This window comes from Rhipicephalus sanguineus, chromosome 10 (genome assembly GCF_013339695.2).
Source record: "Rhipicephalus sanguineus isolate Rsan-2018 chromosome 10, BIME_Rsan_1.4, whole genome shotgun sequence".
NCBI lineage: Eukaryota > Metazoa > Arthropoda > Arachnida > Ixodida > Ixodidae > Rhipicephalus > Rhipicephalus sanguineus.
Window position 1 is genome coordinate 144,779,403 of NC_051185.1, and position 25,237 is coordinate 144,804,639.

The 25,237-nt window shown below is 45.4% G+C and overlaps 1 protein-coding gene across 1 annotated transcript in view; it reads right to left on the reverse strand.

Annotated features, from left to right (window-relative positions):
* The window catches only part of LOC119372543 (dermonecrotic toxin SPH), a 43,783-nt gene extending 19,540 nt beyond the window's left edge, over positions 1 to 24,243 (reverse strand). Inside the window, exons 1-3 of the mRNA XM_037643024.2 lie at positions 24,232 to 24,243; positions 17,214 to 17,454; positions 13,131 to 13,259 (exon numbers count right to left, since the gene is read on the reverse strand). Coding sequence (XP_037498952.2) covers positions 13,131 to 13,259; positions 17,214 to 17,454; positions 24,232 to 24,243 — 382 coding nt within the window. The remainder of the gene's footprint in view (positions 1 to 13,130; positions 13,260 to 17,213; positions 17,455 to 24,231) is intronic.
* Positions 24,244 to 25,237: the final 994 nt, after the last annotated feature.

Sequence of the window (25,237 nt, forward strand, 5' to 3'; positions counted from 1 at the left end):
GTGTCGGCGAGATGGTTGGATATCCCTTTCGTACTGCAAATTAGGCTCTTCCTTGTGCTTGTAGACTGTATCCCGATAATGGAATTCGGATAAGATGCATAGCAGTAACCAAAGTGTCAAATTAATGTCAGCTCGATACCGATCGGAATCTCGGCATCATGAAGTTGTACGCTTGCTGGACTCTTTCAGAAGTAGCAGCCGAAATGTGTACAACTTCCTTAAACAAGGAGGGAGGGGGGTGAATGTGATAAATGCGATGAACACGCCGTAGGGCGAAAAGCCTGTGCGCCCGACTGGGATAAGTTGCAGAAGACTGGATCGTGGGGCCGTACGCTGCAGGCTTCGATCGTCGTCGGGACTGTGGACCCCGTGCCCCCAGCCGTACAGCGGTACACTTGTGAATACAGATGTGTACCACCTATTTTTTTTTTCGTGTAATCTGTAATGCTTATTTTTTTAAGCACCTCACAGGCCTCCGTTGAGGCATTGTGTAAGGCGGGCAATACACAAAAGTGGACTCCCGTAGCAGTTACATAACACAAAGTTCATGAGCAGCGGTCATGTAGCAGATCACATCATAAGAAGAGCAGTACAAAATAACTAATTCGTTCATCAGCAATGGTAACAAAAAAGTCAACAACAATGGCAAATATAAAGCATATAATAACAAAATATTCATCTAGTCAAGCACAATTCAAATCTTGCAGTACTAGGGTACGAATAGAAAAAAAAAGAGAATAAAAAGAAAAGAAAAGTAAAGCGACACTACGGTGCTATACAATAAGAAATTGCAAAAAGGTTACGACACAGAGAGCACGCTTCGATAATCGCAAATATTTTTGCACCTCGTTGGCTTGATAACTCGTCAATGAGTCATTTAAAGCATCAATATTTGTCAGACATGCGATGCTATCCGGCAGGGAATTCCGACACCGAACTGCACGTGGAGGCCCAGAGCAGTTGAATGCGCGTCTTGATCCGTAAATGCGGGTATAGCAGAAGTGAATATAAAGCCTGTGTGACGTGGAGTAGGGTCTTTTCAAGCATGCTAATGTTGTTCGAGATGAATGAATGAATTTGTAAAACAGTATGATCAAGGCAATGTCACTTCGAGTACTCAAAGATGGCAATGAAAGGTTAAGTTTGATTTGTGTGACAGTAGACTGATAGCTGTAATCGTAATAAATGAAGCGGCTTGCGCTGTTCCGAATTCGTTCCAACAACTTAATAAGGTATTTCTGGTGAGGGGAACAAATAGGGGAAGCGTAGTTGAGGGTGAACGAGAGTAAGGTGTGCTAGTTTACGAACATTCGAAGGAGCATTTCGTAAGTTTCGTCGCAAGTAACCCAAAGATTGGGAGGCTTTGGCTTAAACGGAGGTGATGTGTTCTGACCAAGAAAGATTTGTAGTGAATATAATGCCTAGATACTTATATTGCATAGCGATTGCAAGAGTGTCTTTATTGATATTGTATGAATGTATGGAAGGTATAGGCTTCCGAATAAATGACATTACATGTTGACGTGTTCATGTGTCATCAGCCATTTACATGTTTCTTTCTTACACTCTAAGGAGCACCCCCGAGTTTTAGTAGCGCTGTAGTAGCGCTGTAGCGCCTCCGAGTTTTGAGCTGCACAGTGACAAAAGAGGTAGAACTTCCTGTATTCTCGGATAAAGCGCAAGAGTGTCCTTTAGGCCACACTCTGTCCATAGCTAAAAGGTACTGGAGAAAGCTGTCTCAATAAGCTGTTTATAGTTGTCATAGTACACTCAACTCCCATTGCTTGCTTAGTTGCACGTTAGGTCGTTTAAACGTTGAAGTAATGAGGCCGTACTTCTGTGGTTGACAGCGATAGTTCTCGTGTTTCTGCAATGTTTGCTCGCGCAGCTCCACACGTCTTTCCGTTAACAATATTTTATATAATCATAGAACAACATACATTACTCTCACCACCCAAATGGAAGAGAGAACTATCGGGACAGATTGTAGTGAAAAAAGCAGCAAAAGCCATCCCCACAGGTGCTGACTGTAGGGTTAGGCATGGAATGGGCGGGATTGCCATGTTTGGCTACCTTGCGCCAGTTTGGCAGCTTTTTTAGGTCGGTGGGGGCAGCAGAAGCATCTTGGCTAATTTTTTACTGCTTTTTTACAGCGAAAGCTGTTATCAGATCACAACGGCAGTGGAGTAGTTGTCCGACGCCGCCGCCGCCGGTGTCCATAACCACTATCGCACGAAATAAGAAAAATAAAATTAAAAAAGAATTGGCCGCATATCTGTGGCCAAGACGTATCGCTGCAAGTGTCGTCGAAAGACGATAGCCTTCTGCCGGCCGCACCAGAGAACATCTGGCCGCACTACATGAGTCCTCCTCCTCTATGTTGAATCGCAGCATCTAGCTCCTAGCGTCGCATTTGCAGCGTAGCCAAAAAACACTAGCATTTTCAGCGCAGCGCAAGAAACACTAGGGTCGTTAGAATTACGTATCTATGTATCTTATGGTAAACGAACACACCACCTAATACGTATTGATGTTGCGCCTCAGGTATACGTAACATTTGCTTTTTGATCGACAATGTTCCCAAGTATGAAAGGCGATACCAGTGCAAGATGGCTGGGCGTTCAGAAAGGGGTTAAACTTTGGAAGGGTGGCTCAATCGGGTAACAGACAGGCAAGCAGACAGACAGAGACAGACAGACCAAAACTTCTGCGTCTAAGTTCCGCAAGAAAGAATATCGTCTTTAAAACTATCTACGATCGGATGGAATTCGGACACGGGCCCTCTGCGCGGCAGTCGAGCATTCTACTACCGAGCCACAGTGGTGCTTGGACCTCCTTTGCAAAAAGACCCTGTACAGGTGATGTGTCGGGCAAGGAATCGCGTTAACATATGTAATACGTATTGCTGTTGCGCCTCAGGTATACGTAACATTTGCTTTTTGATCGACAATGTTCCCAAGTATGAAAGGCGATACCAGTGCAAGATGGCTGGGCGTTCAGAAAGGGGTTAAACTTTGGAAGGGTGGCTCAATCGGGTAACAGACAGGCAAGCAGACAGACAGAGACAGACAGACCAAAACTTCTGCGTCTAAGTTCCGCAAGAAAGACTATCGTCTTTAAAACTATCTACGATCGGATGGAATTCGGACACGGGCCCTCTGCGCGGCAGTCGAGCATTCTACTACCGAGCCACAGTGGTGCTTGGACCTCCTTTGCAAAAAGACCCTGTACAGGTGATGTGTCGGGCAAGGAATCGCGTTAACATATGTAATGTGTCATGGGAGAAGACTAAACTAACGAACAGGCTTCACAAAATTCTAATTGCACAAGAAGTGTGTGGTTTAAAACTTCGAACCACTAAAAAGTGCTCAGCCATAATTCTTCATCGTTATCAGCCACATGCAGCATCAACAAATTTCACATAATGACTTACAGATTTGTAGCGGGTACCTCGCTTATCCGTAGAAAACACGAATAATGGCACAGTGCGCGCTTCTCTACTTCACAAAAATTATGATTTCTGGCGTAATGGACACCTTGCATGTGTACTTGTATTAGATTCTCCAACAGATTTTAGAAGGGGCTCTAGAAAGGCCGCTCTTTCAGCTTTCGATGTGACTGTGTGTGGCACGCATCGCGCAGGCCTGACGTTTTCTTTTATTGCGATAGCAATTATATGCACACTCTCGGCTGATTTTCGCCGTCACCTTCTGTGGACGCCGTCATGTCCTGGATATATATATATATATATATATATATATATATATATATATATATATATATATATATATATATGTGTGTGTGTGTGTGTGTGTAAAGGTATGAAGAAAAATAACGCAGAAGAAAAAATTTTCAAGTACTCGACCGCATATTCGAACCAGCAACCCATCGCTCCCCAGCGCGCTGCGTTAAACCATAGTCCTTCAATACTTTTTCTGGTCACGAAACTTCTCCGTCACGCTATGGGGGAGCTTGATATGGCGCGGAAAACTGCCGCGCCGCGACGCCGCCGTCGCTTAGAGGCCACCCTTCTCCAGGTTGATCCCACAGAGACCGCAGATGCGGTCGGCGCGAGCTGAAAGTTTGCACGTGTACTCTGTATTTGTGATTGCTTTTTGAATAAGGGCCAAGTTCAGGTATCGTACAGTTGAAGCGGAACGTTTCCGTGACGATGCCGTTTAGGTGCTGTGTACCGAGGTGCTGTTTCGGCTACAAGGACACTGCTGAAAAGGTATCGCTATTTCCCATGGCAAGTGTTCGTGAGAAGTTCGAGGACTGGAAGTGAGCCATAACGCGGCAAGAAACGGACAACTTTAGCATCGATTCGAAGCATGTGCGTGTGCGTGCGAGGCACTTTGACTCATCGGACATCATCCATGTGGACTATTTCACGATAAATGGCGACACCGCGCCGTTGCCGAGAGACAAGCTGCGCCTGAGGCCTAACGCCATTTCTCGTGTGTTCCATGGCCTGCCAGCCTACTTTACGAATCGGAAGTCGCGACTGCGGACAGTTTCAGCGCCACTGAAACCACTGAAACGACCTCGAGAGCCATCATGTGCAAGGGGGATTTCCAGCCGTGACAAACGGGCCATTAGCTACTTATTGTAAAAACAACAACAACAACAGAAAAAAACAAGATGCAAGATTTATGTGTCAGTACTCCTTTAAGATGTCTTTTGCGCTCTACACTATACCCTAGTTCTGAGTGAAGGCGAAAATTATCTGTTATTTCTCATAAGCATTTGTACGGCTTCATTTTCTTCAAAGAAAGATCGCGATAACAAGTCTATTAAGCGTCCTCGTTCGCCAAGGAAGTACGCCGCCGAATGCAAACGCGCGTCAATCCTCGTCACCCTGCTCGCAAGAGGTAGATTAAGAAGCGCAATGCGAATTGAGGGGACGAATTAATCTATGCGGTTTTCATTGGAAAAAATCACAGTTTCGCCGCAAGGGCGAAGCAATGAATGCGATAGCAAGAAACTAATGCGATACGAAGTGAGGCTCGCCAATGGATACTCTCAGGTTGAACAGCGCTCCTGTTACAAAGGCGGCCCAAGCAGCGAAGGAAACTAGCGTGCTTCAGGTGTCGAGCTGTGACACTTGATAGTTCGCGCTCATCTTCTGTTTGTTCGTTTAGCGGCGTCGTTTAGCGGCGCTCCGTAACATGCGCGCGGACATCACAGTGAAAGCTTGAAACATTCCTCTTGCCCTCACCGCGAGAAAACCGCGCGAGCAGACAGCGGAAGGCCAAGGTTCTCCTTGCGCAAATATAAGAAGAAGCGAGCGAGCTCGCCGACGACTTTTAAATGCGCCCGTCGGGCTCCTAGCGCCATCTCGCTGGTAATGAAGAAACGCTTGTAAGCGCCGGCCATCTCTGAGTCCGTCCAGCGGTAAAGGGTGTGTATATAACGCTCGCCGTTAGCTACGTGGAGGACCTGCGTTCCGTGGCGTAGTGGCTAGCGCCACTCGCTGCGGAGCAAGAGGTCCCTGGTTCGATTCCGCGCTTCGGAAGCATTTTTCTGAATGATTTTTCTTTGGGGCTTTTATATAATATACATACTTATACATATACGGTGCATGACGGCGACGGCAAATTCCAGCCGAGACTGTCCATATAATTGCTATCGCAATAATATTAACAACAAAAATCACGTTAGAAAACTGTGTCGCACAACTGATACGCACGAAAACTAGCAGAGCTCTCGAAGCCTGGAAACAACAGTTCCCATTAATCAAGCGTTTCATTGACGGCCACGATCTGCCGACGTATCTTTTCAAAAAATATTACCGACAAATGCAAGCTTACGTCCTAGAACATTTTCTGTTACACATAATTAGTCCGTAAGCACTGCTGGAACGACACGCGTGCAATCGGAAATTAGGGAAATGGCAGTGCACGACCTTGAGCCCAGGTTGTCATGCATTTAAACGCCGCTGTCTCATTCTCTGTACAGCGCATGACAGTAACGCAAAAGTGGGGCTCTTCGATTTTCGGACTTCTGGCAGCTTTCTGGCAGCCAGAGATAGCCAGAGGGTCAGCCAGCTAGTTCCGGTCGGGACAGGAAATAGCGTCTTGGTCACGTGTGTGGGAAGCCCGAGACAACCCGAAGCTGCCCCAAGATTACAAAATCGAACGCTGGGACAGCCAGCGTAAACGTAAACAAACGCTACCGCCGTGGCAGCAAACGAAACTTTGCGCCGCGTGCGCGTTGGTTTTTCTGCATTGCCCGCTTGAAAATATGTGGCTAGGTTTGCTGAAGAGCTGAAGTGATATTCTCGAGCATACGGATTTGGGATACGATCACGTACGTTCGCAAAATCGTGCGCAACTCACCCCGTCCGCGAACAAAACAGCCAGCTGGCGCACGGCGCCACGAAAGCGATGCAAGGTGAGCTGCCGCGCCGCTAACGGCTTAACCAGCTCACGTCTGCTTAGTACGTGTAACAGTCGCTGCACAACACGACGCGAAAATCTCGCGAAAGTGATCGTGTCCCCAAAAGAGCTCGAGGATCTATCGTCGCACACACGCGTTGACCAGCTTGCGTTTTGTCATAACTTGAGACGTGCGGCGGTATGGGTACCACGAGTGCGTGTTATATCTAAAATAAACTTCCGTGTGACGCGTCTTGGACTCGTTTTGGCAGATGTTGCCTGAGCCTCTTTTCCAGTCCTAAGTGGCACTCCAAAAATTTCATGTACTAGCTCAGCTTTTATTTGAGCTACTAGGTGATAACCGCGTACATACTGCATGGAATTATTACAAAGAGGTGGAAAAAGACAGAGCCGACGATGAAATAAGCAACAAAAGGATGTATACATTTCTGAATTCATCTTCGTTTTTTCACATCGACGCGTCGTAGCATAACATTATACCATATACCTCATGTACTGGCCCGTAGATCGAAGTACGCTCGCACGCCGTTCGCGACCAACGAGCATCACACAAAAAACAACGTCGCGATCGCTTTTATTCGATCAGTGCATTTTATCAACATCGATGACCTAGTTGAAATAGTTAAGTTCAGACGGGGTTCACGCACGCAAACATACGACGGAGCGAAATATATCGATCACAATCGTCTCAGCTAAATGCACATAAAGCACACAAAACACCACAATCGAATTACTGCTACGAAAAAATAAACTCGAAAGGGGTCTCCATGCGTTCGTACGAACGTGTACATAACTTTTGGGACATGTGCACGACGCAGTTAGAATGGTTAGAACGCGACAGTTCGCCGCGTTGTTCACGGAAGGAAACTTCATGGGACACATAAGAAAAGCAATAAACATTAGCTCCAAATGCTCGCCGCCACATCTCGCACGGCGGAGCGGCGCCGAGCGGCCCGAGCGTAAGGACAAGCAAAGGTGTAGTCCGCAAGCGCCCGCATTGCAATCCGTCGAGTCCTCACAAAGATGGCGGCGAGCGCGTATCGTCTCTTTTCGGCGTCTGCTAGCCCGAAACCTTCCAGAGAGCTTCCACGACTAAATTGTCCTGGAAGGTTCTGGCGACCCTCGGGCTCCCCGCGGGTCGCCAGAACCGTCCAACCCGAGAAAAACGAACGCCAACCGGAAGTGCGCCGCGGGGGGGTCGGAGCAACCCTAGAAAAACGAGCGCGCTCTGGCTGGCTCTGGCAGCCCGCGGGTAGCCAGAAGTGGAAAATCGAAGAGCCCCAGTGTTTTTTTTTATTTTTAGGCCTGTTGGGCCAACTAGAGATAAATTTCGCAGTAACAAAAGACCTATTCGCATCTACTGCTGGCACACTGAGCCGCCAGCTGAATTTGAGATTGTTTACTTTTTGTATGCACCTTGTCTTCGGTAAGAAAACGTTCTCAAAAGTTCCAAGTTTAGTTCTTATAGTTGCTACGACAAAATACAATGTAAATATTGTCTAAAAAAAGCGGGGCTTTCGGCCGCGACCTACAAGAGAAGAAAAAATACAAGCGTCGCCTACGGCGGCCGCTCCACTGGGTGGCCTTTCTTTTACTGCGGCGCCCCTAGCGGCCGCCGCTAGCTCTATATTAAACTGAGGCGGCAGTTTCGTGACCAGAAAAGCTATTGAGGGACTATGGTTAAACTCAGCCACACGCCATCTATGCGCCGACGAAGTAACGGTGAGCTTTTATATACACCATGTACCGCTGGTGGTAAGCAATTGTCGGAGGAGCGTGAGGGTGTTTTATATCACGCAACGCTCCTCACTTTCTTCCAATTTCAAAACTGCCCTTGAGTCGCGCACGACAAAGTGGCCCTTTTCTGTACCTACTTGTGATGTGGAAGGAAAAAAAAGAAAAACAAAGAACACCGGGAACACCTTGCATCAGACGCCCACGTGTGGCTGGAGACGCAGGGGGTAACTTCACGCGCCACAGTTTAAAAGAAAAAGAAATATCTAAGAGCGTCTGGTTCTCCATTGTCGACACAGCGGGATGAAAGAGAGCAATATGATCAGACTAGTTCAGGCCTTCGTAATGAGCCGAATAACGTACGTGGCACCCTACCTGAAGTGGCAGGTCGCGGAGAAGACAAAGATGGAATGCTTAATCAGGAAGGCTTACAAACAGGCAACAGGGCTACCGATCAACACGAGCACAAGTACGTTACTAGATCTGGGCCTACACAACACGCTGGGAGAATTGATAGCGCAGTACGAACGCCTAGCGCAGTACGAACGCCTTTCCAAGAGCCCGACGGGCAGATACATACTAGAGAGGTTAGGAATAGGGTATCACGCTCAGCACGGTGTCAAACTCGACGTACCAAGCAACTTCAGGGATAAATTGGTCGTTCTTCCCTTGCCGAAGAACATGCATCCCGAATACCACAGGGGTCGGAGGGAAAAGAGAGCACAGGACATACAGACGAAGTATGGCAACTGTAGAGATGCGGTGTTCGTGGACGCGGCCAGATACGCACGCAGGCGCGGCTTCGTGGCCGCGGTAATAGATCATGAGAACGCTTGCAAGACAAGCGTCACGGTACGCACTGAGCACGTGGAGACAGCGGAGGAAGTGGCTATCGCGCTCGCGGTGGCCACCACCACAGCCGAAGCGGTAATTAGCGACTCCCAGACCGCAGTCCGCAACTTTGCCAACGGCCGCGTCTCCCCCGAGGCGTTACGAATTCTGCTTGCGGGCAAAACCGAGAATAGGGACGTCCACATCTTATGGGCACCCGCACACACCACTTCGCTCGCCGGCAATGAGGCGGCGCACGGGGCGGCTCGAGAGCTTACGGACCGAGCCGCCACCGTCAACACCGCCGCCGCCTCGGCCGCGACGTCGGGCGGGGAGTGGGAGTGGGAGGATCGCCTCACTAGTTTTCGAGACATAACACAACATTACAGATTGGCCAGGTGCAAATTTCCGCCACCACACCAAGAACTGAACAAGAAGCAGGTGGTCACGTGGCGACAGCTGCAGACCAGAACGTTTCCAAGCCCAGCGATCTTGAATCTCTGTTATCCAGTACTTTATTCGGCAAGATGCAAGTTTTGCGAGGCCAGGGCTACCCTGGAACACATGTTATGGGAGTGTGACAGAGGTGGGGTACCAGACGGAGACGCAGCCTCGAACCGAACGCGCTGGGAGACTGCACTGCTCAGCTTCGCCCTCGAGGACCAACTCTGGGCCGTCCAGCGGGCCGAGGCAGCCGCCAGAGCTCAAGGGCTCGTGGCCGACGCCTAGGTGGGGATATTAGCCCAAATCCCCGAAGAACTCGCCGGACATTTTTTTTTAAATAAAGTTGCTCTCTCTCTCTCTCTCTCTCTCGAATACTGCTCTTGAGGCACGCACGACAAAGTGGTCATTTTCTGTACCCACTCGGGATGTGGAAGGGAAAAAAGACAAACACCGGACACACCTTCCATTAGACGCCCCCTGTGGTAGAAGCCGCAAAGGATCACTTCACGCGCCGCAGTTTAAAAGAAGAAGAAATATCTAAGAGCGTCTAAATTCTAAATTTTCTCACTTATATTAACCACCGGTTTCATGGCCAACAAACACTCCGTAGTGGGTAAGAGCCAATAATTAAGGGTCAAGCAAGCTGTTGTGTCGGCGAGCGGTGACCGACGGCGAGGGCCCGACGACTGGTACGAGACGCGCCGCGCGCCGGCACGGCCCGCGACACGAGTGGGAGAAGTGAGAGTCCGGAGCCCGCGGAAGCCCAACAACGACTGAGCCGGCCAGCGGCCGTTTATTCGAAAACATGACAACGGACACGCGTGCACCCGTGATTGGCCATATGCCGTCACGTGTGCCGATACAAGACGGCCTCTGCCGACGACACAGTAAGGCGCACTCTAAGTGCGCGCGCCATTCGCAGATGGCGCCACTATACTACACAAGCAAGCAAGCAAGCAAGCAAGCAAGCAAGCGTCTGATTCTCCATTGTCGACACTTGCGGCGTGTTGCTGAAGCACATAGGCGTGACAACTGTGACAGTTGTCAGCAGGGTTGCCAATGGTGGCTACTTTTCGCCAAATTGGCGAATTTGAGAGGCCCGTGGCGACATAAAATTATGAATGGCGACATGGCGAATTTTTGGCGATTTTCGGCTTAGGTCCCTACTGAGTTATGCATCCTCAACTCAGTGTCTTCCCAACGATTGAGGGGCAACATTCTCTGTATTTTGCTTGGTTTTAGACCCACGAGTAGAATGTGCACATTACGCGTCATTCGGTATGTCCGTCCTGTAACTCGTGTGTATCTCCTCAATTCATCCAGAGAGAGAATAAAACGTTTATTTGATGTTCTGTGAGAAGATCGGTGAGCGGGATCCTTAGTCCGGGATCCCATCTAGATGCAGGAGGTACTGGAACGTCCCCCAGCGACATTTTAGCAAAATGTAAGTCAGTGGACTGCCTTGCAAACCGCGAGGGAGCAGTGTTTGGCTATAATTTTATGGCTTTAGGTGCTTTAAACTTCTCTGAAGTTTCGCTTCTGAAAGGGCTAGACGACGGGTTGGCCGCGTGTTCCGACCATTTGTTCCGCCAGAGCTCCAACTGTTCTGAATAGCTTGGCGGCTTATTCACTGTTGCAGTACTCCCAATTCAGCTCGTAAAGAATGTTTTGGAGGCGGATACGCGGATATTTGTGCAATATAAAAATATTTTATTGATGCATTTTCCACTGTTCTCGGTGAGCGCGTGCAATGAAAATAATTGTTATATAACATTTTACATTGTCTACTTGTTCATTAATAACGCATCGGATTGACGCGTGTAGATATAAGTGACTATAAGGAAGGGTCGCTGGCGTCCGGTACCTTATTAGTTCACACTGAAAAGGTGTAAGACTCACTAATGATCGGTTCCTGTAAGAATTCTGTCGTGTTACCTTCAATAAACCTTTTAATCCCTTTATTTCATATAAGGGTACGCAAAGCTGCCTACAAACAATGCTTTCACGGTTTTCGCCCAAGGTTTACCACACTTTTACCTTTGAAACGAGCGGACAGGGATGTAAGGATATCATGAGCGTTTCATTCATTCACCCTTGCGCCACTACGCACATCTTGCGGCTAGTCGGAGAAGCAGCGTCATGCACTCCCATAGTGATGCGGGCGATACGACTGGCATTGAGAAACGTCGATATAATTTAAGAGTCTTGGATGGTACTGTATTCTACGGGGCTGTACGTGAGTGGAAATTTTTGTTACTAGGTATGCTGCACATAGTAGAATGGCGACATTTTTGGCGAAATTTGTAAAAAAATGGCGACTTTTGGCGACTTTTTGCTCGTCGTTTGGCGACATTTACTCGAAAGTCAGTGGCAACCCTGGTTGTCAGTTCACGCTTGCCCTGTGCATCCCTGTGCGTTCATTTAGGGCGTCCTTTGTGCTTCAGCGGCAGGCTGCAGGTATCGAGCTGCTTCTGGTTCTCCGTGTGACACTTCGATTTCTTGCTATCGCACTCATTGCGTCGCCCTTGCGGCGAAACTGTGACTTTTTTGTTTGTTCACATGATTTGAAGGAAATTATCACTATTTTGTGACGTCGCAACCGCTGCCGTTCGATCCGACCAAAATGGGGACCAAGGGGTGTTTCTGGCTGCCAAATTTCAATTTGGCGCTTTCATAACATAAAACACCTTTCGATACGTGGCTGGGACTTCAAGAAAAACTTCTGGATAGGACTTCATTTTGCAGACCACCTCTTAGGCTTTTTAAGAAAAGTCATGCAATACGCGTAAGGGGAGTGCCGTATCTGCAACATCGCTAGGACCTTGTCATCCTACACATAATGAATGCTCAAATCAACTATTTAGGTCCTCATCCCGGCAAGTAAGAGTTTGAAGAGCTCTTGGTATACTTATTTGCATTGTCACCTAAATGAGTTTGCATTTAGTCATTTAAATAAAAAACGTCCCAGTTGGTTTCACACGTGCGTGGCTATATTTGGCTTCTTTTACTGCATTTGGCTCAAGCTGGCTAAGCTTTGGCTAGCTTTTTCCAATTTCTTGGCTATCTTTTCATGTTTTCAACCTGGAAACCCTGGGAATGTCTTTTGGATCCGGAGAGACAGGGTAGGTATACATAAATGCGGTTACTATGTCAAAGCTGATTGTACAGCTGGTTTGTTTGGACAAACTGAAAATGACAAGCCTGGCCAAAGGCTCCCGATATCGGCACTAATTCTTTCATGTGATGCAACGATGCAACGATACGGGGGGGGGGTATATATTAGATATCTTTCAGCGCCAAAATAGCAGATTCTATGAGTACTGCAACGAAAATAATTGTGGTGTGTGGCTACACATGGCGCACAATCAAAAACACTCAATAACCATGGAATTACGAAATTGGCGGAATTGTCCGAGGGGCTCGTTTTCTGTATAATACAAAACTAATGAAGTTGAGAGACAATTAAGCCAAAGAAAGCGTAGGGGGTATTTATGTTTTCTGAATTGTATTGCAACGATTCTCAATAAAAGTGAAGGAAATTAATGTAGAGAAAAAATCATCCTTTCCATTGATGGAATCCGAACCCGCAACCTTCGAATTAGGCGAATGACCGCGGTGAATTTATATTAATTCCGCTGCGCATGTACAAGCAGGTTCTTGCACAAAATATAAATATTGAGCTCTGGTGAATGCTCCAAAATAGAAAAATAGCTAACAACAAACCATTGTTCCAAAGATGGTTTGTCAAGCTGTTGGCGAGGTTGATGCCGGCCTGGTATTTCTCGCCACTGGAAAGGCTGTCAGTCTTGGTGTCGACGTATAGGAGCTGGAGCTTACCAGCAAACTTGCCACCTGATGTGGACGGGATAAGCTCAGGATAAAACGCAAGCAAAAAGGATTTTTCGACAACATGAAGAACTGTCAGGACCAAAAAAAAAATAACGCACTTTTCTAAGATGAAAATTTCTTATCAAAATTTCTGCGGACATTTAGATTAAAACTTGAGATGACGCCTGATCATCTCTGAAGGACATGAAAAGTAATTATTTACAAATTTCGATAATTTTACTTATGATGTGCATTTACGGGTATGCGCTGCTTATTGCTGGATCCACCAAAAGGAGAAGTAAAAATTACAGATACAGTGCAGCATAAAAAGGTTATAGATTACACATACGAACGCAACATCAATTGTATTTTAGCATTAAGAACTCTGGCACACTACATTCTTTGATGACGTATCTGTGCCGAAGAAACGTAAAATGCGGAAATTGAGCTCGGAAGCTGCTATTTTATTTGAAAATCCTGAGGTTAATGAGAACACATTCGAGTTTTTTGGATGAAAACACACGTACTGCAAAGGAGGCACTGAATAAGTTAGGTGCATTGTTGGAAGCAATAGAGAAGCACAGACTTCAATCTTAGTAGAGAAAAGCTTGCGGTTTTCATTGTAATTTCCGAAGCCCTCCCACCGGCGTCTTTAATAATTATGCCATTTTTCTGGGACGTAAAACAGTGGCATATATATATATATACATATATATATATATATATATATATATATATATATATATATATATATATATATATATATACCTGAGTGGAATTCAACAGAGTAACGTACACAAATTGTTCACAATGCTAAAAGGTATATGAACATAGGTGCTGATTTTTTGCACTAACACTAACGAACCAGCGTTTTCATCTTAGTAACTCAAACATATCTGTACGAGTCAAGGTAACATTGGGTGTCCATTTACGTGAGATCAGCTAGCTAACTAGAATACCAAAGGGATAATAGTCAATATTGGACTTCTTTCCTGGTGTTCGTAAAAGAGCCTAAATTTAAAAGTAATTACAGTTATAGCAGCGCCCTAAGCGCCAGTTGTAGTAAACGTGTGGGTAGCCTTTTCAGTATTATAGTCAAAATTATGCAGCGACACAAAATTCATACTCAACCACCGTTAAGCGCAAAACGTTTTTACGAAGGACAAAAAGACAGGGACAGACGCTGTCGTCCTTCCTACAAACGTCTTGCGCTTAACGGTTGTCAGGTACGGAGTACCAACTAGCTCGTATCCACACGCTGTTAAGATAGGAAATTGACTTAGTTCATAGCCATCCATCATGCCGAAAAAAAAAGATGTTAGACTTGCATACACGGGCTCTGCGGAAGAAGTACTGACAACGGAAATGGCGGTGACACGAGTTTTAAATTAAATGCTCTCGATCTCGATTTTCTAAATAAATGTGTAATGCCTCATTGTCATCAATTTTCAGTCATTTATTTTAGGTACAATAAAACAACGTAAGTGGTCTGCGCACATTTCTCAGTAATAGCTGTCATAAATGTGCCAAGCTATTTTCACAGCGGATCTGCTTAAGCTTGGTTCGTGTGTCGTTTGCCTAAAGCAACTAGGGCGGGTATGCGCCAAAGGAATTGGGCAAGCCACACACCGAGTACAGAAGGTGCGCTGGAAAGCCAGGACATTAGAGGCAGAGAGCAGAGTGAACGAGAGTGTGGCGAAGGAGGTTCGTGTCTGTGGTGGGAGAGCTGAAAGCCTACCAAACCGAGGAGTGCTTAGGCCTGGCAGGAGGAGGGAGGCAGGCGTTAAACGAAAGCTTTGCTCGGCGAAGTAGAGATGAGGAAGGAAAGAGGGACGAGAGGATAAGTGGAGAGGACGAGGAGGATACAAAAGAAATAAAACGAAATAAAGTTTCTTGGCGAGGCGGGGTTAAAACCCGTGCACCCGGTCCGAAGGCGACCGTCGTACCCATTCAGCTATACAGGCACAGTAGCAGAACACGCACTTATGGGAACCATATGATCTCATATTGGAGGGAAACAGCGCTAAAGACGAGAAAGATCAGGCAGAGAAGGACACATACAACAGCGCTGACTTACAACAAAAGTTTATTCGTCAAACCACGCATTATATACCTGCGCAGTTGAAAACGAGAAGAAGAAACAAAAACGTGCCTAGTCGAAGATAAATAAACCAACGGAATCATCACCGAAAATCATGCTCATTGCGCGTGCAGTCATTCTGACTGCGCAGGTATTTAATGCAGGTGACTGCGCAGGTATTTTTTAACTGCGCAGGTATATAATGCGCGGTTTGACGAATAAACGTTTGTTGTAAGTCAGCGCTGTTGTATGTGTCCTTCTCTGCCTGGTCTTTCTTGTCTTTCGCGCTGTTTGCCTCCAATATGGCGTACCTACTCGTCCAAGCAACCATTTTAGCTGCATATGATCGCGTTGCTATGGGCGAGAGAACGGCCCCGCCACGGTGTTCTAGTGGTTATGGCGCTCGACTGCTGACCCGAAGGTCGCGGGATCAAATCCCGGCCGCGGCGGCTGCATTTTCGATGGAGGCGAAAATGTTTGAGGCCCGTGTACTTAGATTTAGGTGCACTTTAAAGAACCCCAGGTGGTCGAAATTTCCGGAGCCCTCCACTACGGCGTCTCTCATAATCATATGGTGGTTTTGGGACGTTAAACCCCAGATATTATTATTATATTGGGCGAGAGAACGAGAGGAAGATAGACAGAGAAAGAATGACAGGGCGAGGAGCAGGGAAAGAAGTAGGGGAGAGGGTAAAGCATAGCACGGCCATGTATACTGCAGTACAGCAAGAGATGGGAAAGTGAAGTGAGGGTGAGGAGGAGGGGAAGGCCACCAGCTCCGCTGCTTCGACACTCTTCGAAACAGTAGTGCGCACCTGCCCCAAATCTTGTGTAGCAATAAATAAGAATATTTCCCCTGCATACGTTCAAACCATTTACTGGCTCTATTACAATGGTAGAGATTCAATTTCAATGAAACCAGGAAATCCAATGTGTCGCTCGAGCTTTCTCTAGCACGGTCGGCCTATCTCGATGAACGCCTCGGCATAACGAATGATATCACATTATGACGTCGCGTGAGGACGATAAGTTTGTCATCGAGAAAAATGACACTCGCGAGAAGTTTAGGGCTTGAGCCTAGTATCTCTACGTATTGTACGCAATATGAAAGGTACACGGGTGGTCAAACGTTCCCATGTACTCCTATGGCAGCTTGGTCTGGGAACTTTTGACCACCCTTGTACCTAATTGGTACAACATCGCGGAACTTGTCCTGTACCCATGGGTTGTGTTAAACTGAACCTCGAACGCATTCTTCAATACAACGAGAAACACAGTTTGCGTCGACTTTCCGGCCATGTTTTCCCGTCAGAAATTTTAAGTACGAACTATGCAACGTACAAGTTAGGTCTCATACTATAGATATCGTTCAATACGTATGTGAAGTTTGTTCGCATGTGCTACGAAAATATGAGGCACAGTTTATTTAGGAATGACGTGGAGCATTATTACAGAATATCGCATAATTATGTGTTCTTTTCCCTGCTCCAGATTATATTGAGATACTCTCTACAGCCATGTCGGAAGCTTTCTGTCCCGTTAAGGGAGCAGATTTTCTACGTAAGAACATGACATCTGACATTTGCTGTAGCCACAAAGTCCACTGTGGTAAGAAATCCTGAGAATCAGCGCTGAAAAAAAAAACTGGCACGAACGGAACCAAGTGAAGGGGAAAAGACAATACATGACAGCATCGTTCATTTTTCATTCACCTGTGCGTACGTCTGCACGCCTGCCTTTCGTTGTATGACAAATCCCACAAGGCTAAACCTTCAGTCGTGTACAGTAATCAGCTATTGTGTCTATGTTTACATTATTTTGCCCGCCATGACGTTTACACACGTGAAAATTTGTTTCACGCTGTCGATCTCACTTTGCGTTCATTCTGGGCTACTAACCTTCATTGGCGGCGTCCTTGAGATATGATAAGTACGTGCTGGCTTCCACGGATTTTTCGCAGTCGCGGCCGCAGTCGCAGAGCCCTCCATGATAGAACTTCTCTGGCGTCCCGTCGGAGGCAAACGTGAGATCAGCTTCGATAGCATTCACGCCCCGCGCCACGAAGTCATCTACTTCTTCTAAGCTGTTAGCCATGTGACCGAAAACATAGAAGGGCCGCGGTCCGATGGATGAACACGCCTGCAAGGGCCCACAAGAGAGAACCAATCATTTAGTTATCTACTGTGGGTCGTATTTACTAAGCGAATAGGCTGCAACACTTAATGTCGTGTCTGACACTCTTAAAATACGGCGTCCCTGTTTATATTCCGTGTTCGTAGCTTCCACATTCGAGAGTGCAAAATATTGCCGCTTGCTTTCTCCATTGGCCAGTTAGGCCTTAAGGCCGAGAAACCGTCCTATACACAACTGATATTTCCGATAACCCGTTATGCACAATAAATTCTGCTTTACGACTATCTATTCAGTTCTTCAGTTTGTAAACTGATCTCGAAGCCGTATGTGCAGTATCATGTAGATATTAGAGTCATTTGAAAAATTGTTAGGTGGTCTACGCTTAAGTATTTCTTGAGTTCCTAAGAATAACAAGAGCTCGTTATTGGCCTTCTGGGTATTTTCTACTAGAAATATATAACGGTAATACGACGTACCCAAAGCTGCAAAGAAAGAAACACTAACACGAGGACACTTGGAAATACTGCCTATGTCATCGTGTCGCTTTTTGTTAGTTTTTTTTATTAGCGGCAAATGCGCCTTATTTGAAACAATAGTTCCGTAGATTAGGCTCTTGCTCCATCTTAAACTATTTTCGATCAATACTTGCTTACTATTACAATGAATGTGTATATGGTTAAGATTCTATGTATTTGTCTTTCCATGCGTCATTGATAACAGATCTAAGCGTTGGCGAAGCCCGGAAATAGTGCAACGTATCACAAAACCGGGCAGGTCGTCGGCGCTGGAGAAACAGACTTCAAGTACCATAACGTAGACTGTAATTAAAATAATGCTGTAATGAATAAATAGAGTTGTACATCCTTCAGAATACGTGCCCCTCTGCGGCCGGAGTGACGTCAGTGCTTTTATTTGCATAAGAGCAGCAGCTGTTGAGAAGCCAGTCCACTATGTGTGAAGCTGTCGAATATCCGGCTTATCCGATTAGTTTGCGCTAAAAGACTTCGGATTGGATTTGCACACGGATGCGAGTCGCTCAACTAGCTGCTCGACAACTGTCGCGTATGGTATTAGGTTTGGCCATGAATCTACGTCAGGTTGTTGCAACGGGACGAAACCGTGTTTCACTTCTCGTTAAGAAGCTTAACACTTATGTTCAACGTGTTTTAGGTTGGTGCAGTGCTAACTTACTAACTATTAATGCAACCAAGACTCAATTCGTTGTATTTTCATCGCATCAGAAATATTCGACATCCTTTCCTCCAACTTTTGGCTCACACTTCATTTCGTCCCGTCCCTGCGCAACTTTTGTCGGAATTTTCTCGGAAAATTCCAAATACGCAGATCAATCCTCAAGTAAAAAAATCCAGGATACGTTTTCTGCGGTTTATTTAGAACACGTCCCTACATTACATGCGCCACATTATTGTTACTACTCATTCGCTCCCTTTCATATTACGGCTTAATGTGCTGGGATAACACCTATAACACTCACTTAGCATCCCTTCAAGCAATCCAGAACCAATCCGTAAGAATCATTACAATCAACTCACGCTTTTCTAATCGTAAATGCCTGCTCTATGAAAACAATATCATAACCACTTCAGAGCTCATCAAATATTAGTTATGAATCCTATCCCAAGTAGCACGAAATATTAGAAACACGTTACATTTTGATTGCCAATGTTGAAAAAACGTTGTGTTTTTCAACAATGTTGTACTAACATTTCACATCAGACATGTAACGTTATTTAATGCATTTGAAGCGTTATATTCATATTTAAAATACAGTGTTATAGTAACAATCCATTTGAAACATTAGTGCAACATTCAATCACAAACACAGAACGTCCAAGGTTGCATTTGAAATGTTAAGAAAACGTTCAAATTGAACAAAGAATTAACACACCAGGTTAACATTATATTAGCGTTCATATAACATTTGAACATCAATATTTCCCGACAATGTCGATACGCCGAAAATATAACTAAATCAAAATTTAATAACTTTTTGCTCCAGAGATACACTTCGGAAGCGAACCAATCAGACTTCTACACAAACCATAGAAGGTAATCACTTCATTTAGGAAATGCAATTTGTTTGGGCTGTTTAAGAGACACCAAATTATGATCAATTAGAATATCGCATGGCGTTTCATGCTCCTACACAAATTAAAATAAAACGTGGTTCTCGCACGTCAAAAAGAATAAGATCGTAAATATTTCTTTGCTGGGTTGTTCCTCTGAGAGCTTCATCACCACCACAACCACCACCATCACCAGCAGATCGTTTTCCGTACTTTGACATCGCTAGACGTACGACGACAAAGTTTTCTGACGTGTTTGTTGGTACCACGGCTGAGCAGACTTCGGGTAAGGGTTAACTTACTAAGTATAACTCTAGACGTCTCTAGTATCCTGAGTCGTGACTAACATTTCTCACGTTTATTTCTACTGTAAGCGTGGGCTGCACGCTAAAAATAGTAGGCCTAACGTGAATACTTTTTCTGTTGTGGCCCTTGTTGACGTGTGAAATTTTAAAAGAATTCGTTACTGGGCTAACTGGTTCACAATTGTCAATTGCTGAGTTCAAGTTACATATGGGACATAGCTGTCGTCCTGTGCTGTGTGCGTTTTTTATGTTTGCGCTTAACATCTGCTGTGTGTGTGTGCTCCTATGTTAACAATTGACTTGTGCTGTGCGCGTTTTGTGTTAGCGCTTGTCCTAGCTGTGCTGTGTGGGATCTATGTTGGCGCTTGTCCTGTGCTTTGTGTATTCTTCTGTATGCTCCGTACCTAATTGGTGCTCTACAGTTTAGTTTAGCATGTGTAGTTCACGAGGGCTTAGTGTTTGCACGACGTCGTGCATTCCTCGCTGTAGCCCCGTTCCCTTCAATTTTCTTTAGATGTATCTTTAATGGCGGTCATATTTTATTCGTGCCATGAATCACGCTCAAGATGCTTGCAAAGGCGCACAGATCATGTTTGGCGAACTTGGGAACGGAAATTCATCTGACGAGGAATGTGAGTGTTATGGAGGTGCTTGCACCTCTAGCAGAGGGACAAACGAGCATTTTGGCTACTATGAAAACTCCGGCTGCTCATAATAATTGGTTGTGTTCTCCTGGCCACTCAAAAAAATTTGGATACCCACTCATTGTTGGCATTAACAAAAAAGCAAGCATTCAAATAGCGAGATGGTATCAATACCATCATGCAAAATATTGATATTTTATATATGCAGTTACATTAGGTGAAAAAAGTAAACAAAATGAAACCGTGCGCGTACTGCACAATGACTGTAATTGGACACATGTGCACCACGATGTGCTATTTGCTATTGCATCTTGGACCGGCCAGGAGAAAGGCCAGGAAAAAATTAAGCAGGGGAGCTGACATAGCTTGGCGGATAGGGAAAAATATTCTGACCTGCGCTATATGGCTCAGAACAATACTGCGCTAAGTGGAGACGCGTAGGGCCTATGCTTAATTTTTTAATACTTGGTGTTTTTTTAGCTGAAACACCCTGTATATACATGCTACTAACACAGGGTCTGCGTTCTATCAATAACGTATTGTGGATTGTACTACGAATCGAACACATGTGCTGCAGCTGTGATTCACAGTGTCTCTTTTCAGTTTAAGAGACTTCTGACACTAGTCCGGTTTTGAGTGCTGCATAAGCATACCAATGTGGCATCCATTTTGAAGAGAACTGAAAGCGCACGGAAGACATGGTACACATACAGGTGCTACTTCCAACAAATTTATTGTTGCAATAGAGTTGATACCTATAGCATCACGTAATCTGACCACATCTTGACGTGACCACGCCATTTCGGAAGTGTCAACTCTTAGTAGCTTAGAACTTCTGCGCATAGATATGCTCAGATTACGTAATGCTATAAGTAGCGCCTGCGCGTATATGTGTGCCCTTTTTCGTCTATGTTTCCCGTGTTCTCTTAGTTCTCTTCAAAATGCATAAGCATAATTTGCAACAGTACGCCAATGTTGTGCGTACATTGCGAGAACATTTCATTAATGTTTATTTTAGGTTGAAGAGAACATTGTCATAACGTTTTTAGCACGAAAGTGTTTCATGCCCGGGTCCACAAGTACATCAGTTACGGATATGATGTTGATAAAATAGACGCCAACGGGTGAGAAAGAAAAAAACCAAGAAAAAGTCAGTTTCGCCATAAGGGCGAAGCAATGAATGCGATAGCAAGAAAAGCGGCGCGTGATGGATGCGCTTCCACGCTGCAGAAACATCTGCTCTCCGGCAACAACTACCGCGCGAGCAGACAGCGGAAGGGCAAGGTTCTCCCTACGCAAATATTTGAAGAAGCGAGCGAGCTGGCAAACGACTTTTAAATGCACCCGTTGCGCTCCTCGCACCATCTCGCTGGTAATGAAGAATCGCTTATAAGCGCCGGCAGTCTCCGAGTCCTGCCAGCGGTAAAGGATGTGTATATAACGCTCGCTGTTAGCTACCTGAAGGATCTGCGCTTTGCGGCGTAGTGGTTAGCGCCACGCGTTGCGAACGGTTGCTGGCTCGATTCCGCGCTTCGGAAGCATTTTTTTCTGAATTATTTTTTCTTTGGGACTTTAAGATATGTATCTTGATATATATATATATATATATATATATATATATATATATATATATATACATATATATATATATATATATATATATATATATATATATATATATATATATATATATATATAGATACATGCTTATACATATAGGTTCATGACAGCGGCGACAAAAACCAGCCGAGACTGTCCATATAATGATATCGCAATAAAAAATCCGCCATTGGGAATCGAACCCACAACGTTGCGGCCGCGACAGTAAGCGCCCGACGCTAAACTAACTAAGCTACCTTGGCAGTTGCTAGACACTCCACGATCGCGCCTTATATCTTTCACACATTCTCTCTCACACGGTGCTCTCTGTTGGCGCTGTAGGTAGGTGGGGTGGAAAGGGGCGGTGCCGCCGTCTGTGAGAGGTGAAGACACGTACTGTACGATCGGCACTCGCTAGCACTTACTTCGACATTGAGCCAGGGGGATGAAACTTCCCAATTTTTCTGTCCCGTGACCGCAGCGATCCTAATATTTGGGGGCTGTACTACCTTCTAGCATAAGTGAACGTTGTTGTTCCATTTTATATTTATTACCAGGTTACTTATTAATTCCGGAGTTTTTAATACGCAAGTGAACCTAAAAGTTGCAGTTTAAGATTGCGAAAATACTAGGGCCACCCTGAGTGGAAAGTGGGAACTCCGCCGTCCTATCTCTCTCGGTGAAAAAGTGGCGTTTCCTGTCGCGCGCCCATGTATGCTACGACCTACGGTGTGCCAAACGCCGCTTTTACCACCGTAAAGTTTGTTTCAGCGAAACCCTTGCAATCTTCAGCGAAACAGACGCATGAATGGATTCGCGCCGTCATCACAAATCGTGCTGTGCTGAGAGGTGTCGAATTTCTTCACGCCACACCGGCATAAAATTCTTCCGGATCCCGGCGGATGAAAGGTACGATCTGCACGCTGCTCGTTTTCTTTTTCTGCGCTTGCATGGCATACCAGGATGCGACTTTTGTATGCGACTAACAACGTAAAATATTGACATGGTATTTTTACAGTATGAAGGGTAAGTTTAGCCAATAAAAACAAAAAAGCTGTGCTCTTTATTCTTGTCTAATTTATGTATACACTAAACAAAAACAAATTCTTACTTCGAATAAGTGGTGCAAAAATGGGTGGATGGGCAAACCTCCATCAATCAGAACGCAAATGGCCGTTTTGATCATGTGGTGGGTGCCGCAACAGGAAGAAGGTCGCGCGCTCGCCATCTGAATACCTTCCACTCACTCAGTTTGGCTTGCTGGTGCATCGCAGTTGAAATCGGCGCTAAATCATCCCCCCCCCCACCCGCCACTCGGATCCTCAGTCCTCATCAAGATGGCGTCCCCCAGTGCGTGTATTTAATGCGCCGCCATGTTTTAGTACCGCCCCCAAATACCAGGCGTTCGTCCGGCGCTGCGAGCGAATATCGCGTTCCATGGATGGTATAGGAAGTTTCACTCCCCTGATTGAGCGCGATATCGGCGGGTATGGTTAAAGCGTCACGATACCAGCGAGGGACACTGGCCGCGCTGGCGTCGCCGAGGCACCCTAGACACAATTACGTTCTTTGCCTTTCGTTTCGTGTTAGCGTGCGCCGGCTCTTTGGAGTAGTGCAGCTCCCACAAGCACCAACGGGATTTCTCCGCCGCCGACTGCTTCGATTCCGAGAGCACCGATTAACAAAACTGCTGCAATACGCGTTGCAGAAAGGACACGATTTCGGCGGGTGAATATCGTGTCTTGGTGGAGCGAGGCAGAGGCACGCGTTTGCGGCTCAAGCTACGAACCCCTACGAACTAGGCGTCCACATGGGTGCATCCACGCCAAATCGTGCTATAGCTGCCAAACGGTGCTATAGCTGCCAAACACGAATAGACATTGTACAAGCTCTCATATATCACTACACAATAAGCACTACTTCTATGAAGACACGTTTCCCTTTCGTGTTATACCGCTTCTTATGACGGAGGGATCAGTCATGTTTTTAGTAACGGTAAATGAACCTTACAAAATGATGGCATTAACAATATTATTTAAATATTTAAGCTGAACATAAATTTAACGTTGTGTAATGTGATGGTGCTACCTGGGATTCTATAAGTACATGAACAAGGAACTACCACCACTCTGCGTCTCACCTTCTGACCTGATTGCTCATAGTAATAGAGAATTAGCACATAGTAATAACGTTATTGAGCTAAAGTACCCAATAGGAATACAAAGAGACTGCTGAATTTTCCTCAATGTAGCTATGGAATACTTTCGCAACGTTTGTAAAAAATGCAAGACGTTTTCAACTATTTCAGACAGAACTAAAATCACACACGATGCATACATACTAATATTCTTCCTTTCTACAGTTTCATTCTGCATATTTTGTACTGTTCTAATGTAAGCTTGTTCAGTATTACTCATACTTCTGAAGAGGGCTATTGTTGCTTCAAAAATTGTGTATTACCAGGAGCCCCGGTGCAGTCTTCGATATGGGGACCTGCTTATGCATTCTGAACACACGTATTATTCTTGTATTTGTATCAATGAAATTCTGATTCTGATTTTGAATCACAAATATATCTTCACTAACATTACCAAGTAATGAAATCAGTGTAGGTGCTCTTTTTAGCGCTGTGTGATGAGCTTGCTACGTTGTTCATCCACTTATACTAAGTGGAATGGTTACTGATTTTTTGAAAACATAACAAATGCCTTTGAATAATTCCTCAAAACTTTATTTAGTGACGTGAATATGCCAGCCTGGCTAGTGCTACGACGGCACCGCTAGGTCAAGCTTCCTGATCCTATCGGGGAGTGCTGGACAGCCAGGATTCCATTGTGATAAGTTGATTTGATGAGCGTTTCAAATCACCAACTTATCACAATCAAGTCTTGCTTGTTCAGTTAGTTGTTGAATATGGTCATGTTCTTCGCAATGCCGTCATCTTAAAAGAACTTAATAACGTTTGCTGTCGGGCTAGTTGATGCATAACTGAACTTCAATTGATGGCGCAAATGTTAAGACAGCCGTGCGCTTGTCCGTGTCTTACGTGTCTTCTACGTTCCTGTCATAACATTTGCGCCATCAATTGAAGTTCATCTTAAAAGAACCAGGCTTTATTTGACAGTTCATTTCAATACGGGTTGTTAAAGGAAGA